At 47.1% G+C, this 15,967-nt stretch overlaps 1 protein-coding gene across 1 annotated transcript; it reads right to left on the reverse strand.

Moving 5' to 3' along the window:
• Positions 1-485: 485 nt before the first annotated feature.
• Positions 486-14,539, reverse strand: LOC310684414 (cytochrome P450 2B2-like). The gene is made up of 9 exons (XM_083455538.1): positions 14,111-14,539; positions 12,719-12,881; positions 10,528-10,677; positions 7,860-8,020; positions 7,465-7,641; positions 5,811-5,952; positions 4,151-4,338; positions 3,129-3,270; positions 486-850 (listed from the first exon to the last, which is right to left on the reverse strand). The coding sequence occupies exons 1-9, from the start codon at positions 14,285-14,287 to the stop codon at positions 669-671; spliced, it is 1,482 nt and encodes a 493-aa protein (XP_083311664.1). The 5' UTR covers positions 14,288-14,539; the 3' UTR covers positions 486-668.
• Between the last annotated feature and the right edge of the window lie 1,428 nt (positions 14,540-15,967).

Here is a 15,967-nt window from a genome sequence, read left to right on the forward strand (position 1 = left end):
ATCACTACAAAAGACTGGACAGGCTCCACAGGCAATCCAATCAAGTAACCTGCCAGACAGGAGATAAACAAGAACAAGAGAAAAACAATATTGAAATTTCTGTTTTAAGACCACCTTTTCTGTGATGTATCTGAGGGGTGGTCTTAGGTTACACCCCTTCTGTGATGTATGTATGATGTTTCTGGGGGTGGTCTTGATCTACATGGTGGCAATTTCAAAAGTCTTTATAAGGCCTTGCAGGCCATTTTTCTGGGTCCTCTTCCTCTCCTGCGGGTGAGGGGAGCACCCTGTTGCAACAGATCAATAAAGATCAAGCTTACTAGCTGCTTTGCTTCTCAATATTCTCTGCTTGGCCTCTGTTATTTTCTCCTACCAATAGGGAACCTATGTAAGGACTCTATATGGGCTCTTGGATACCCCATAAGGGAAAAGGGCATATTTTTATTTACAACCATGAGAAAAATCAAAAACAGAAGAAGCACAAGCAGGGCAGACTCCTTTTATATTGAGTTCTACACATCACACACTTTAGTCACAGTGATTTTCAAAGCAGTTTTCCAGCCACGAACCTTCTCTGTGTTAATATTATCTCCCAATCAGAGAGAGAGAGACATAGAAGAGGCACCTGCAGACCCCAAATATTTCAGCGCTCATGCAGCAGGGACCATTTACCGTGGAACCACGCAAAGATTATAAGGCCGGGGAAGCTTTGAACTGCCTCGCACATCCGCTGAAATGTCTATTTCCTCCCTCTCCTGGAGGGATTTTAGGTGGAAGTTTTGCAACACCGTTGTGAAGAATAGGAAGAGCTCCATACGGGCCAAACCTTCGCCAAGGCAGACCCTTTTCCCTGGAGAAACAAGAAAGACAGTGGTACCTCAGGTTACAGACGCTTCAAGTTACAGACTCCACTAACCCAGAAATAGTACCTCGGGTTAATAACTTTTTTATGTTGCGAACTGCCCTAAGATCTTCGGGTGAAGGGCAGTGTTATGTACTGAGTTGAATAGGATCCAAAAGGCAGCAGTCTGATTGGTCCTAGAATAATAGGGTCCAGAATACAGGAGTCTGATTGGTCCACAGGAGCCACCCAATCCAGCTCCATGTGGAAGTGAATCCACAACCTGATTGGCCTACAGGTGAATCCTGGAATTAGCCAGTCACGTGGGGCCCATTGTGTAAATAATATTCAGGCCCGTGCAAAGGGTGGGAGGGGCAGCTGGGGACACTTGCCCTGGGCTTCCGAATGATAAGCTGGCCAGGGGGCCCCATCAGACTTACGCTGCCATGCCAGGAACACCCTGTTATTCCCAGATGACCGAGAACCCCTGCCCCGGGCCACAGACAAGCTCTGCACTGGCCTGATAATTATAATAAAGGTAAATGTAAAGGTACCCCTGCCCGTCCGGCCCAGTATTGACCGACTCTAGGGTTGCGTGCTCATCTCGCTCAAGAGGCTGGGAGCCGGCGCTGTCCGAAGACACTTCCGGGTCACGTGGCCAGCGTGACGAAGCTGCATCTGGCGAGCCAGCAACAGCGCAGCACACGGAAACGCCGTTTACCTTCCCACTATAAAGCGGTCCCTATTTATCTACTTGCCCTTAGGGGTGCTTTCAAACTGCTAGGTGGGCAGGAGCTGGGACCGAACGACGGGAGCTCACCCCGTCGCGGGGATTCGAACCGCCGACCTTATGATCAGCAAGTCTTAGGCACTGAGGTTTTACCCACAGCGCCACCCGCGTCCCTGATAATTATAATAGTAATATTAATGTTAGAACAATATTCCTCCAACTGTGGTGGTGGCCCAGAGGGCCACAATAAATGTGATAATGTGTATCCCTGTAACTCCTTGAGTGTGTTTCTACTAGAGGAGTTATGGTAATCTGTTGCCTTATGAAACTGATGATTTTGCAGGCTGCCCCATTGGGGCAGGAATACAGCTAACAGGTGAATCACAGAGATTTAGCTCACAGCTGGGACATGGGTTGCTACATGGTGCAAATGGCTACATGTAATGCGGGTCCCCAACATGCATACTATCCATGTAACAGAACACGGTGGGATTTACCTGCCCCAGTGGTCCATGGCTATCCCACCGGTTCTTTGTGAGCAGACAGAGTCTGCTTGAGAATGCCCCCCCAAAAGTTATTTACAACAGCGTTGACAATCATGTACTGGTGGGGACTTGCTTATGTAGCAGTTTATAATCTTGCTTTGGACATGCACATATATTATGTCACGTGACAAGTTGTTTGTTCAGTACTATAAATGCCCAGCTGCAAAAGGAGTATAAATTAATATTTCAGTTAGGAACCTTATATCCAAAGGGTTTGAATACTGAATTCGATCTGGGATGCTGTGTATGAGTTAATATGTATACTGTTGTTTGGTTGTATTCATGTGATGATTGAATCTATACACCTGTATTGTATTTAACTGCTTGTTATGAGTCTGAACACTAGCTGGGCCTGTGAATACTTTCTTTATCCTGAGAAAACTGTTGCCCACTTGTGCTATTCTCACCAGGGTGGTGGCTTTGATTTGCCTTCCCATGATTAATCCATGCATACGACTTTGTGTTTCCAACTCAAGACCCATTAAAGAACATCTCATCCCGTTCAGTCTTTGAAAAACAGCTTTGAAAAACTTTCATATTCTCCAGTGTGCTACCCTTGCCGTTGTGGTGGCACAGGGTTGCCGTTCTGTGATTGGACTTATGCTGCTTGTTGAACGGTTCATTTATCCAGTCTGTATAACGTTTACTGCACATGTAACTTGTTAAGATAGAGTTGTACATTTATCCACTCCATGTTTGCAGTATCTCCAGGCTTTGTCTTGCACATGGCACCTGAGTATGTTTGTTGCTTGAATGGTTACAAGTCTATCTCTATTCTAGCCAGTTTGTGGTGGTGGTGTTTCCTTGGAAGAACCCATGTCGGCTTTACTGGAAAAGATTCCCGCTACACTAACACAATGCTCAATCCAAGACTTATTTTCCTATTAATTAATTGAACATCCTTGCCCTTCTCACTCTTTCTTTCCTCCTTCACATCCTTAATTCCTTCTAAGGTTTAGCCTAGCCTGCCCTCCCATGTGTTCCTCCCTACCATGAAGCTGATGTGCAATACCTGTTGAAAATGGGAGGGAGGCCTCATTCTTCTTGAAGGACCCTCTTTCATCCAGGAAGTGCTGAGGATTGAACTTCCTCGGTGTCTCAAAGTGCTGGGGGTCATGCAGGGAGGACGACAGGAATGGCACAACTGTGGTTCCCTGAAGAGGAAAGACAGAGACCCCAAAAGCAACGGTTGCTGATATATAAAATATATCAGAATTGGAGAGTAGCCTCTACCAAAGGCAGCATGGACTTTGAAGGTTTTAAGTGTTTTTAATGTTCTGTTGAAAGTGGCCCAGAGTGGCTGGGGAAACCCAGCCACATGGGTGGAGTAGAAATAAGAAATTATTATTATTATTATTATTATTATTATTACTACTACTACTACTACTACTACTACTACTATTACTGCAACTGATTCAGTTCAGGGCCTCCTGTTTCCTCTTTATCCTGCATTTGGCCTTTCGCCCTGTGCCAGACCCACCTACAGCTTAAACCTCTTGAACTTTCTGCATTAATAACACAATAAGAAACGTAGTCAGTTCAAACCTGCTCAAATGCAGGAGTGGAGATGGCTCAGGTTATTTAAGGTAAGACAGCTCAATTATAACAGGATGTTGTGTGTGACTGAGTTTGCTTCCACAGTGATGAGGGACTGCTTTTCTGTCCATCAGGCATGATTTGCACCACAGGCATCGAGTTTGCTGCACTACACAGACGCACATCTCCTTCTGCTTCCTGTAAATGATGGAAAGTGGAACCACAACCATCTAGGCCAGGCATAGGCAAACTCCAGCTGTTTGGAACTACAATTCCCATCACCCCTGACCACTGGTCCTATTAGCTAGGGATGATGGGAACTGTAGTCCCAAACATTTGGAGGGCCAGAGTTTGCCTATGCCTGGTCTAGGCCACTGCAGCTTCCTACTCTTTCACAGTGGAGTGCGAACACACATGTGCACAGCTCTATCTGTACACCTGCAGGTAGGCTTTTGGACCTGTCACTAATGCTTCTGTTGGCCACATGCCTCACCGCACCTTGGGAATGCTGAAGCCCCGGAAATGTGTGTCACAGGTCACCGAATGAGGAGGTGCCAGTGGGGAGACGTCTATAAAGCGCTGGATCTCATGAATGACGGCATCCGTGAAGGGCATCTGACTCCGGTCCTCTAAGGAGGGGCTGCGGTTTCTCCCAATGACCCGGTCAATCTCCTCTTGGACCTTAGCTGTAAAGAAGAGAGAAGGGTTAAAACTATAAACTGTGGTACCCAGGTGGTGGGAGGTGGTTAGATATATGCATTTATAGGAGGGGGAAAGATTTTTGATAGCCTTTCTTTCCTTGGCAATCACTCTTGGCTGATTAAGATTGTTTTCCATGAATGTGGTCTTAACAGTGTGTCCATAAGTGACTGTGGAGGCCAATTCTGGATCCACACATCCTTCCACATTAGGGACATAGGTTTCTGGGCGGGAGTTGATCACAGTGAGGATTTGCCAAACGTGTCTCCCTTTCATCCTGAGTTCATGCTTCTTCAAAGTTCCCTGATGCCTTTGGTAGAGGCTATTCTCCAATTCTGATATATTTTATATCAGAGCGGTATAGAAAGTAAAATCAAAATGCAGCTCAAGCTTAGCATACAGAATATTATTTTTCTGGCATCTCCAATTAAAGGATTAATGTAGAAGCTGATGGAAAGAACCATTCTCCACCTGAGAGCCTGGGGTTCTGCTGCCACTCAAAGCAGATAATAAGGGGCTAGACTCGGGGTTAGGAAGACCTTTTTGAAACCAGGGACCGTAGTCTTTTGTGTAGAACCTTTCAGGGACCACATGACAATGGTGGGTAGAACCAAAGCCAAACGTGGATGGAGCAACTCTCTTAACACTGGACAGTCGGCTACCTTCCGGTCATGCAAAAGACAACAACCTGCGCCATCATCTCAAGAAGCTGCTAGGAATGGTCTAAAACTACTCCAGATTATTCCCAGCAGCAATTTCACATCAAACCACCACTGTTCCAGTGTGAACCCTAGAATAGTAAGAGTGCTTGCCATAGATGTTCTGGCCCCGGGGTGATCAAAGAAAGGACCAGGGCAGGCTAAAGTTCGGGTTTTGTCCCAGTGGAACTTTCATAGGCTAGAGCTAAGAGGGAGCCCTGGTTTATTTGGCAAGGAAGGAACCCATAAGGCAGCCCAAAAGACGGGCAACAAGACTGAGTGAGGAAGATTTGGTCTTGTTTTTTCACCTTCTATCTCTGGGTATCGGAGGAGGATGAGAAGCCCGTATCTGAGGTTCCCAAGGTGCGGTGAGGCATGTGGCCTACAGAAGCATTAGTGCTAGGTCCAAAATCCTACCTGCAGGTGTAGAGATGGAGCTGTGCACATGTGTGTTTGCACCCCCCTGTGAAAGAGTAGGAAGCTGCAGTGGCCTAGACCAGGCATAGGCAAACTCCGGCCCTCCAAATGTTTGGGACTACAGTTCCCATCATCCCTAGCTAATAGGACTAGTGGTCAGGGGTGATGGGAATTGTAGTCCCAAACATTTGGAGAGCTGGAGTTTGCCTATGCCTGCCCTAGATGGCTGTGGTTCCACTTTCCATCATTTACAGGAAGCAGAAGGAGATGTGGCGAAAGGCCAAAATGCACAGGCACAGGGCGAAAGGCCAAATGCAGGTTAAGATTTGGTCTTGTTTTTTCACCTTCTATCTCTGGGTATCGGAGGAGGATGAGAAGCCCGTATCTGAGGGTGGTGCTGACTGTCTCTGTCCCTGCAAAGAACAGGTTAAGAACCGTAACAGCCAAGTTCTCATTATGGAATTCCGAAGTTGTGTTCTCTTTCTCCTGGCGCAGGGAGGAAGAAGAGGAGGAAAGAAGAGAGCAAGTTATACAACCAGGAGCCAATCAGCATGCCTACACAAATATTTTATGGAAGGCTGGTGTATGGCCAGCAGGATTTCCTTTCTGTATATTTAGATCAATTATGAAAGATCAATTATGCTGTATATTGTCACCCTCTATTATATAGAAATATTTTGGTTTATACATTCCCTGAATGAGATTGACTGGATAGGAGTTAATGAAAATGAAGACATCTGTACTTGACAGAAAATATTTAAGTTGAGGTGGTCCTCCTACGAGATTTTGCCCTGTCAATTTATTTTGACAGCAGATACTTTTGAGATTGTGGGACGCAGGTGGCGCTGTGGGTTAAACCACAGAGCCTAGGACTTGTCGTTCAGAAGGTCGGCGGTTCGAATCCCTGTGACGGGGTGAGCTCCCATTGCTCAGTCCCTGCTCCTGCCAACCTAGCAGTTCGAAAGCACGTCAAAGTGCTCTGGCAGGAAGGTAAACGGCATTTCCGTGTGCTGCTCTGGTTCGCCAGAAGCAGCTTAGTCATGCTGGCCACCAGCTCCCTCGGCCAATAAAGCGAGATGAGCACTGCAACCCCAGAGTCGGCCACGACTGGACCTAATGGTCAGGGGTCCCTCAGGTTACAGACACTTCAGGTTACAGACTCCGCTAACCCAGAAATAGTCCTCCAGGTTAAGAACTTTGCTTCAGGATGAGAACAGAAATCGCGCAGCAGCAGCGGGAGTCCCCATTAGACCCCCACACTTGGGGGTCTTCCAAACTTACATTTTGCCCCGTGCCTTCTAGGCAGAGGTCTGTGCTTTAAAGCTCCAGGGCCAACCACTTTTTGATTGTTTGTTAGCCCTGCCACTTTCCCCAGGAAAATCCACTTTTCAATGCTGGACATTGGTGGAGGAAGCCGCTCAGGCGCCTGGGGCGGTGTGCCCAAGGGCGGGGCGAGTCGCCCATAGGGGCAGGGCACACTGCGGGGCCTCTGGAGTCTGCCTGCCTCCTCCCACTCAGCCGCCCTACAGCTGTGGGGAAGGCAGCGGACGGACCGTTTGGGCAGCACAGAGCCTGCAGGCGCCCAAGCCACCGTGTCTCTCCCAGGAGAAATGTGTGGCTTGGGCGTGCTGCAGGCTCCACGGTGAGTGCCGTACGGAATTTTGTCACCTCCCTTAGTGGTGACACCCAGGGCGGTCCACACCCACCGCACCCCCCTTGCTCCGCCCCTGATGCTGGACCAGAACAAATGGCAATTTGGGTTTTTCCATGGATTGCTGTTTGCTCCGATTCATTGGCAAAGAGTAGATTGTAATGGAGAAATCATGGGACCAAAAAGAAAAAGGGGGGAGCATTTAGACATGGTGCTTTCAAGTGTGGACCTGTGCCTAGAAATGCAGCACAAAAGGAAGTCTGGATGAGCCCTTTATGGCAGAACAAAGACTGGTGAGAAGGTCAACCTCCAATAACTGGGAGACGCACGGTTCCCCCAACAAGTACCTGCTCCATTCTGGCCAGGAAACAGTCAATGAAGTCCCGGGGGCAATTTGGATCGAAGGATTCCCGGTGGATCTGGACCCTCTGAGAGATGAAGTTTATTAACTCCTTCATGTACTTGGGAATTTCTTGGTGAGGCCCAGGCAGGATCCGCATCAGGCCCGGGAAAAAATTCTTCATCTTTGAAGAAAAATAACAGACGTAACTGTCTAAGCTTCCTCATTGTATTGCACACCATGCTCTGGACCCCTTAATGCCCAGGCCCTGTACTATGTCCTCCCAACCCACACCCAAATAAAAATGAGCCATTTTTTAAAAAGTGGAGGGCATGAAATAACCAGGTTACAGGAGGCTATGGATGCATTCTCTTGTCCCAGGTGAGCAGGTGCCTCCATTACCTGTGACGCTGTGGAAAACATGAGCCGGAAGGATTTGTTGATCACATCAAGTAAAAAGACAAACTGTTTGTCTTCATATTCGAACCGCTGGCCAAAAACCACAGAGCAGATGACATTGGAGACGGCATGGCTGAGGTAGAAGGTCGGGTCAAATGGGTGCCCTGTGGAGGTGGAAAATGGGGACAACATCACCTAAGATGCCAGGATGCATCTGTGGTCAAAGGAGTTATAATAATAATAAATAATAATAATAATAATAATAATAATCGTTAAGTTGTGGGTGAACATATCAGACGACACAGCGATTCTTCAAACAGCTCTTGTTTATTCGCAGGCCAGGACAGAACTGAACTGAAGGGTTCAGTCAGCCTGCTTATATAGAGCTCCACTAGAACACAACAGTAACCATTTTCTGTAACTATCCAATCACTGAACGTCACTTTCAATCCCTTATTTGCATAACTATCAACAGTATCCCCCTGCTGGCCCAGGGTGAAAACTTCAGTAGATAACAATAATAATTTACTTATACCCTGCCCATCTGGCTGGGTTTCTCCAGCCACTCTGGGCAGCTCCCAACAAAATATTAAAAACACAATAAAACATCCAACATTAAAAACTTCCCTAAACAGGGCTGCCTTCCTCAGGAGAAAGAATATGCCTAATGGACACTGGTGCATTTAGCTAAAAATGGCTCCTGAATGTTTTAACAGCATCCAGAAATATGCAAACGATGCTTCTCCAGCTAGATGAAGCCAAATAAACCTCTGCACATGGTCAGGATCTTGCCATGCCGTGGAATACTAGAAAGCTTGGGGGCTGTCCTTCCTCTTAATTAGGCAAGATATAGAAAGTCCCCTCAATTCTATTAAAAACTTTCCAGAGGGACAGAGAAACAAGAAAAATTATTTTACATTTAAAGAATGCACTCTTATTTAATATTAAACTGTCAAGGCGTAGGCAGAAAACACAGAGGGTTATATCCACCCTCATGTGCAAACTGTGCCCAAAAAAATTAAACTCTATATAGTGAATTTCAAGAGATCCTTAAGACAATGACTTGGAAAGTTGTGGTAAAAGAGAGGCAGCTTTGCCTTTTCAATAGCTGAGGGAAAAGCCTAAGGAAACGAGGAAAGGGGACAAGGCCATCTTGCAGTTTCACCCAGCAATGCAATTCCAAGCCATCCTCTAGGGGGGACCTTCCAAATTCCTCAGGGACTCGTGAGGCGTGTTTAGTGATTAATTTATTTCAGAATGACGCATGTGTAGTGATTAATTTATTTCAGAACGAGGTATGTCTAGTCATTAATTTATTTTGGACGGTCGAGCTGTTCCGAAGGTCTTACTCTGTGGGGCGGGAGGGCAGGAAAACCTTTTGAATCCTCCTTAAAAAACAAAATCCTGAGGCAACTCCTGTGGCCCTCTAAAGGCCCATGGCCTTGGAAAGGCTCCCCTGACCCTCCAGGCCTTGAGGAGAGAGAGAAAGGGAGAAAGGAAGAGGCAGAAAGGCAGCCATTTTGAGCCTGGCGTTCATCAAGCGTCTTCATGGCGGGAGAGTGGGAAAAGGCGGGAAAAGGACTCCACTAGAGGATGGCTCCCTGGTCTCTGCTCAGTTTGCTCACATCCCTTGTCTGGTCTGAGGAGAAAGAAAAATGGGTCTTATTTCTCCACAGAAACAATCCTGGTTCCTCACCAGATGTCTCACCCCTTGAGTCTCTGAGGGAAGAGGGAACGGAGGCAGAGAAGCCCAAGGTTTATACAGGGGTCAGCAAATTTTTTCAGCAGGGGGCCGGTCCACTGTCCCTCAGACCTTGTGGGGGGCCGGACTGTATTTTATGAGGGAGAAATGAAGGAATTCCTATGCCGCACAAATAACCCAGAGATGCATTTTAAATAAAAGGACACATCCTACTCATGTAAAAACACACAGATTCCCGGACTGTCCATGGGCCAGATAGAGAAGGCGATTGGGCCGGATCCGGCCCCCAGGCCTTCGTTTGCCTACCCATGGTTTATAATAATGATGATAATGTATTATTTATACCCCACTCATCTGGCTGAGTTTCTGAGGGAAGGCGCTGGGTGCTCAGAAAACCACAGCACCACAATGGACCCCTCTGTGGTGATTAAACCCTTTTTTGCACATCTGGGCTGGAACACGAGGAGGAAGGAGATCCTTTACAGTGGTACCTCGGGTTAAGTACTTAATTCGTTCTGGAGGTCCGTTCTTAACCTGAAACTGTTCTTAACCTGAAGCACCACTTTAGCTAATGGGGACTCCCGCTGCCGCTGCGCGTTTTCTGTTCTCATCCTGAAAGAAAGTTCTTAACCCGAGGTATTATTTCTGGGTTAGCGGAGTCTGTAACCTGAAGTGTATGTAACCTGAAGCATATGTAACCTGAGGTACCACTGTATATGCCACAATCTTCCTGAGGGACTAACGCCATCTCCTGAAACCAGATGACAAACTCTGTGGGCAAAGCGGCAGGTGCAAAGGAGGAAAGCCAGACCCACTTGTTTGACAGGGGACTGAACGGTTGTGAGGAAAGCACGGCGGGTGTCTTGGCAGGATGAGCGGCCGTTCCTCAGTTACAACATCGTTTTCCTCGCCTCCTGCTACGGCAATGTCAAAAAGAGCACAGCGCCCCTTCTGAGGGGAAACGTTCACCTTCCGTTTTCCTCAGGGCTTCCACCAGGAACTGGGCCTCCTCCTGGATCCGCTCCTCGATGGACCTCTTCCCCATCCCAAAGTTCCTCAGGGTGGTGAGGGAGAAGCGACGCAGCTGCCTCCACCGTTCCCCGTTGGTGGAAACCACGCCTGGAAATGGAGGAAAACGCCACAGAAAAGGCAGAAGACGGGGAGAAGATGGAGGTGCTACATGGAAAACAATGGCACACAGAACCTCCCTCCAGTCCAACAATCCCATTCTCACAGGGGCAGCCATATGTTCCAGGGGGGACATTTTCTTCACTACAAGTCAGGTCCAAAAGAAGATGGAAGGGCCACACAGAGAACAGTGGGAAAAGCAATGTTTTTTCTGGTTTCTCTGAGATGAAGAGGGATAGAATCACAGTATTGTAGACATGGAAGGGACCCCAGGGGTCTTCTAGTCCAACCCCCTGCATTGCAGCAGTTATAGAGGAAGCCCTGGCATGGAAGTCACCGCACAGAAAGATGGAGGGACAGTTGGCATGAGTTGAGGGGAAGCAGACTTGTGGTATAATTTCATCCCCTTGAATCAGCTCCAGGGCAGCAGGCCTGTGGATCGCAGGAACCAACCATCAGGCCTATGGCTCTCCTTCTTGGGACCTCCCAACCATCCCAACAAGCGTTTGGCTTTCCAGTGGTAACAAGAAAGAAATGGAAGAAGGAGAGAGAGAAGGCGAGAATAAGGGCAGGGAGGAAGAGGCAGCTGTGAAGGGAGAGAGAAGAAGCAGCTTACCTACATTAAATAGGGATGGGCATAAAATTAGATTCGGTTCACATTTAATTCACACTCATTTATACTTTGCAAAACAATAGGAGCCACACTTCAAAATCTGCACTTATCCAAATTTTGCAGTGCGTTTCTCCAGTCAATATTTATAAAAACAGTGGAAAGCAGGCATTAAGATATATTCGTGAAACAGTGAAAATAACATCAAAATGCATTGTACCGGGGGAACTTGCTTGCAATGATAAAATGTGTACATTAGTCACAACGGCACACAAAAATGTGCTTACTAGAAATCGGAACTAAAACACTAAAGAATTTTGGAAAGGTTTGTTGATGTTTTTACAGAAAAGTGGTGTGAAAATGTGGAGAAGTGGAAAAAGGAGAAGTCTAGAAAAGCCAAATTGGTTGACCTTGCCATTCCGAGGAGTGAAATGGGGGAAAGTGAGAGCACTGGAAAGTGAGAAAATCGAGTCAAATTTCTCCCCCATCCCTAGAAAAGGAAGATAGGAAAGCTGCCTTAGAATGATAGAGTTGGAAGGGATCCCCATGAACGTCTAGTCCAACCCCCTGCCATGCAGGAATGCAGGAATACGGAGTCAGACTCTTTAGTTCATCTAGCTCAGATAATACTGAGAATAGAACAGATGGAAGGATGATGCGTGTGTGGCAGAAAGAAGGCGAAAGGGGGGAAGGAAGGGAGGGAGGGAGGGAGGGAGGAAGGAAGGAAGGAAGGGGGAAAGGCCATGCAAACCTTTTCCTCTTCTTTCCCCCCACACCTTGGCTCCAGCACCACTTACCACAGTCATGCACATCACTGAAAAGTTTCCTACAGTGGAATGCAATTTTCAGGCTAAAAGTAGTCCTGAGCTATATTAAATTATAGAATCACAGTGCTCCTTCTCCCTCTGGTGGCTTCAGTTATAGGTTCATGTTTTGGTATATCTTGTAAATCAAGTGCACCACACCTCTTGTTTTCTCATTTATTATGATGGTACTCTCCACTTGTATGTTATCTCATCGCAAATATCCAGATAAATTGCTTTATTATTGTGGATGTAGAATCCCAGGCTGGGCTTGGTTTGATATACTTTTTATATGTTTGACTCATAAAGTTCTATTTTTTTATTGGGTTTACATGGATAATGTTCAAAAATAAGAAGAAAAAGACAGGGATCATAGAAAGCTGCCTTCTATCGAGTCAGGCGTGTGGTCCAACCAGCTCAGTATACTGACTGGCGCCTGCTCTCCATTATTTCAAGTAAATGCCAGAGACTGTAGCTGGGACATTCTGCATTCAGAGCAGGTACTCTTGACACTGAGCTATGGCCCTTCCTCTAATATTGCAAGATAAATTTATCCCATCCCAGCTTTCGGTTGCATTCATTTCTGCTACAAACACTCTATTTTCAAGCTGCCACTTACCATAATCCCTGATGCTTTCATCCATACCCATCATCAGTCCTCTCCCTCCAAATGCTTCTGCATTATCTATGAGTGCTTCCTTTATGGTTCCATAACCACACAGCACCACAATTGGCCGGGAGCCCATGTAGACTGTGAAGACTGAGCCATACTGCTCCTGGAACTGCCAAGAGACAAAGAACACACCTGATACTTGGATGGAAAGCAACAGCGTGAGGAGTCCCCACCTCCAGGGCCGGCTGAGCTGGGGCAGGGGCTTGAATCTGAAGGGCCCGCACCTCAGGAGCAGACACCAGATGAATCCACTCTGGCTTCGGAGGCTCAGGGCAGAGAGGGGGAGGGAACTAAGTTCTCTCAGGAGGAGTGCATGCCTTAAGGCCAGGAGAGGCGAGTCACCTGTGGGCCGGGACCGCCCTAGGCCTTAGAGGAGATAAAGGCCAGTCAGCCCAGTCCCAGGTTGCGGGAGCAACATCGCTGGAACAAACTGGAAGGTGTCCAGAGGAGGGCAACCAAAATGGTCAAAGGCCTGGAAACGATTCCTTATGAGGAACGGCTAAGGGAGCTGGGCATGTTTAGCCTGGAGAAGAGGAGGTTAAGGGGTGATATGATAGCCATGTTCAAATATATAAAAGGATGTCACATAGAGGAGGGAGAAAGGTTGTTTTCTGCTGCTCCAGAGAAGCGGACACGGAGCAATGGATCCAAACTACAAGAAAGAAGATTCCACCTAAACATTAGGAAGAACTTCCTGACAATAAGAGCTGTTCAACAGTGGAATTTGCTGCCAAGGAGTATGGTGGAGTCTCCTTCTTTGGAGGTCTTTAAGCAGAGGCTTGACAACCATATGTCAGGAGTGCTCTGATGGTGTTTCCTGCTTGGCAGGGGGTTGGACTTGATGGCCCTTGCGGTCTCTTCCAACTCTATGGTTCTATGATTCTATGATTCTATGGAAACCTGTTCCTGTCAGCACCCTGACCTGTTCTTCCGGAGTTCCTGACCAAGCCCGGCTCCTTGCCTTGGAACCCGCTTCGCCCTTGACAGACAGCCTCCAGACCCTCGACCCAGGATCGGACTCAGACCACGCTGCACGGTAACCCCCCTGGGAACAGCACAGTGTGATTCAGTGGAAGACCACATGCTTTGCATGCAGAAGGACCCAGGTCCAGTCCCTGCCATCTAAAGCCCTGGAGAGCTACTGCCGGACAGTGCAGAGCAGGAAAAAACATGACTAGATGGATCAATAGTCTGAATCTGTATAAGGCCGTTTCCTCTTTTTCTGCAGTAACAAATCCTGCCTAGGGGTAGCTCCTCCTCTTCCACTCCGAATGGCACTGAGACACCTCCTTCACATAGCAGCCCCCAGCCCTGCTGGCAGCAGAGACCCACACTCACCTTCTGAAAAGATGTTATGATGTTCCGAACATCCAACTGGAGCAAATTGCCCAGCAAAGGCAATGGGGTGGGGCCTGGGGGCAGCTTGCCCTTTGTGGCATCTCTCCTCCGGATTAGGATAAGCAAGAAGGTGATGCAGGAGACAAGCAAGAAGGACAACACTCCAAAGAGGCCCATTTGGGAGCTGACGGCCGTCGTTGACTTTGCTGCTCCTGGTACTTTGGTTCTGCAAAGAAGTGGATGGGCATCCCAAGCGCTGCCTATAAATCCAAGGAGCCTGAACTCATTTAAAGATTAACTATTTTCCACGAATGAGCCTGTGTTAAGAATAACAGGGATAAAGGTCAGTTTGCATAACTTATCTATTATGAGTTTTGCCAGCACACTTTGGTGTCCTCTCCACATTGGTATCAGCAAGGAAGGCAACAGAGGACACTCCTCATGACTAGATAGGTTAATCCCCCCCCCCCCGATTGCCCCAGGGCAATGGTCTGAGTGAAGAAAAGTTCATTCAGTGACATTATTTTGGGAGAAAGTCTACATAGTTTCATGTATTTGGGCTGTTCATTGGCCAGACCTTTGCTGCATAGGGGAGGCTGAGTCTGTTCCCAGCAATAGCAGCGCCTCTGGGTTCAGCGCGCAGAGACAACTCTAGAGGACTGTATCCAGTGGGGCCATACCAGGCACAGAGCTTCTGGGCCTCACTGAAATTCAAGGCCAGCCTTTTCTCCCCGAGGCCCAGGATCTCCAGGATGTTGTTCTTTGCAGATCGCATTGTCCTTTTGGGGGCATACCACACTGCCCCACACCTGACATCATGCATGATGCGAAAGGTAGGGTGGGATGTGTGGCTTGGCCAAAAGGGCTTAAGGGGCCAAAAGGTAAAGTCTGATAGGCCTAATTGGAGATGCCCCACTGCTGGTCTGGACATAGCTGAGCCAACCCTACACTCTGAAATTTCTGAGAAATTCAACTTCCCCCAGTATCCAGAGGATCTGTCTATCGCCTCTTACCTCCTTCCAAAAAAACTTGAGCTCTGACATTTAAGACAACTCTTAAAACTAATGCTTTTTTCCTAGAAAAATAGGTGCTGGTACTCACCATGAAATTGTTACACTAAGTACCACAATTTTTTAAGCAAGAGAGAGAGGGGTATGGGTACTGGGTGCCCTTCAGTACCCCCTAGGGGGAAAGCCCTCTTAAAACAATTCCACTCGTTGATTTCCCCCCCTGCTGTCATCCCACAGAGAAAGCTTAGTTTCGGAAATTTTAAGAGAAATAAAGTTATATCAAGTTCAATATATGCAAATGATAAATCAAGATATAGAATGGAAAATTAGACAAATGAGACAGTAAACCTTTGAATCGGCAAATAAGTGCGGGAAACTATTACCCTGGCAAATGAGGAAGAGACAAAAGTTAAATACAATAACTAATTTGGAGGTGGAAGGAAGGACTATACAGAACCCAGCTGAAATTAGAAGTTCTTTTCAAAGGTATTTCCAACGGCAATATTCACAACAACCACAGAAAGAGTTGGATATAGATGAATTTTTGAAAGAAAATGGATTACAAAAAATCTCTCAAGAGAATAAATTGATGTTGAACTATAGAATATCAGAACAAGAGATAGAAAGTGCCATCCAGAATATGCAACTGGGCAAATCTCCAGGGCCTGATGGACTGACTTCTAGATACTACAAGACGTTGAAGGACTGGCTGATTCAACCTCTGAAGGAAGTCTGCAATGATATATTGGAGGGGGAAAAGGCACCAGAGACGTGGAAAGAGGCATTTATTACACTTATACCAAAAACAGAGATTGAAAAGACACAGCTTAAGAACTACCGCCCTATA

The sequence above is a fragment of the Podarcis tiliguerta genome (assembly GCF_965153285.1).
Source record: "Podarcis tiliguerta genome assembly, chromosome: 8".
Classification (NCBI taxonomy): domain Eukaryota; kingdom Metazoa; phylum Chordata; class Lepidosauria; order Squamata; family Lacertidae; genus Podarcis; species Podarcis tiliguerta.

Excerpts from the sequence above, each read along its gene's own strand:
- LOC310684414 (XM_083455538.1), bottom strand. The coding sequence starts at position 14,287 with ATGGGCCTCTTTGGAGTGTTGTCCTTCTTGCTTGTCTCCTGCATCACC. Across the intron at positions 7,642-7,859 it reads TGTTTTCCACAGCGTCACAG|ATGAAGAATTTTTTCCCGGG; the intron begins GTAATGGAGGCA and ends TTTTCTTCAAAG. Across the intron at positions 851-3,128 it reads CTCCCTCCCATTTTCAACAG|GGAAAAGGGTCTGCCTTGGC; the intron begins GTATTGCACATC and ends TTGTTTCTCCAG.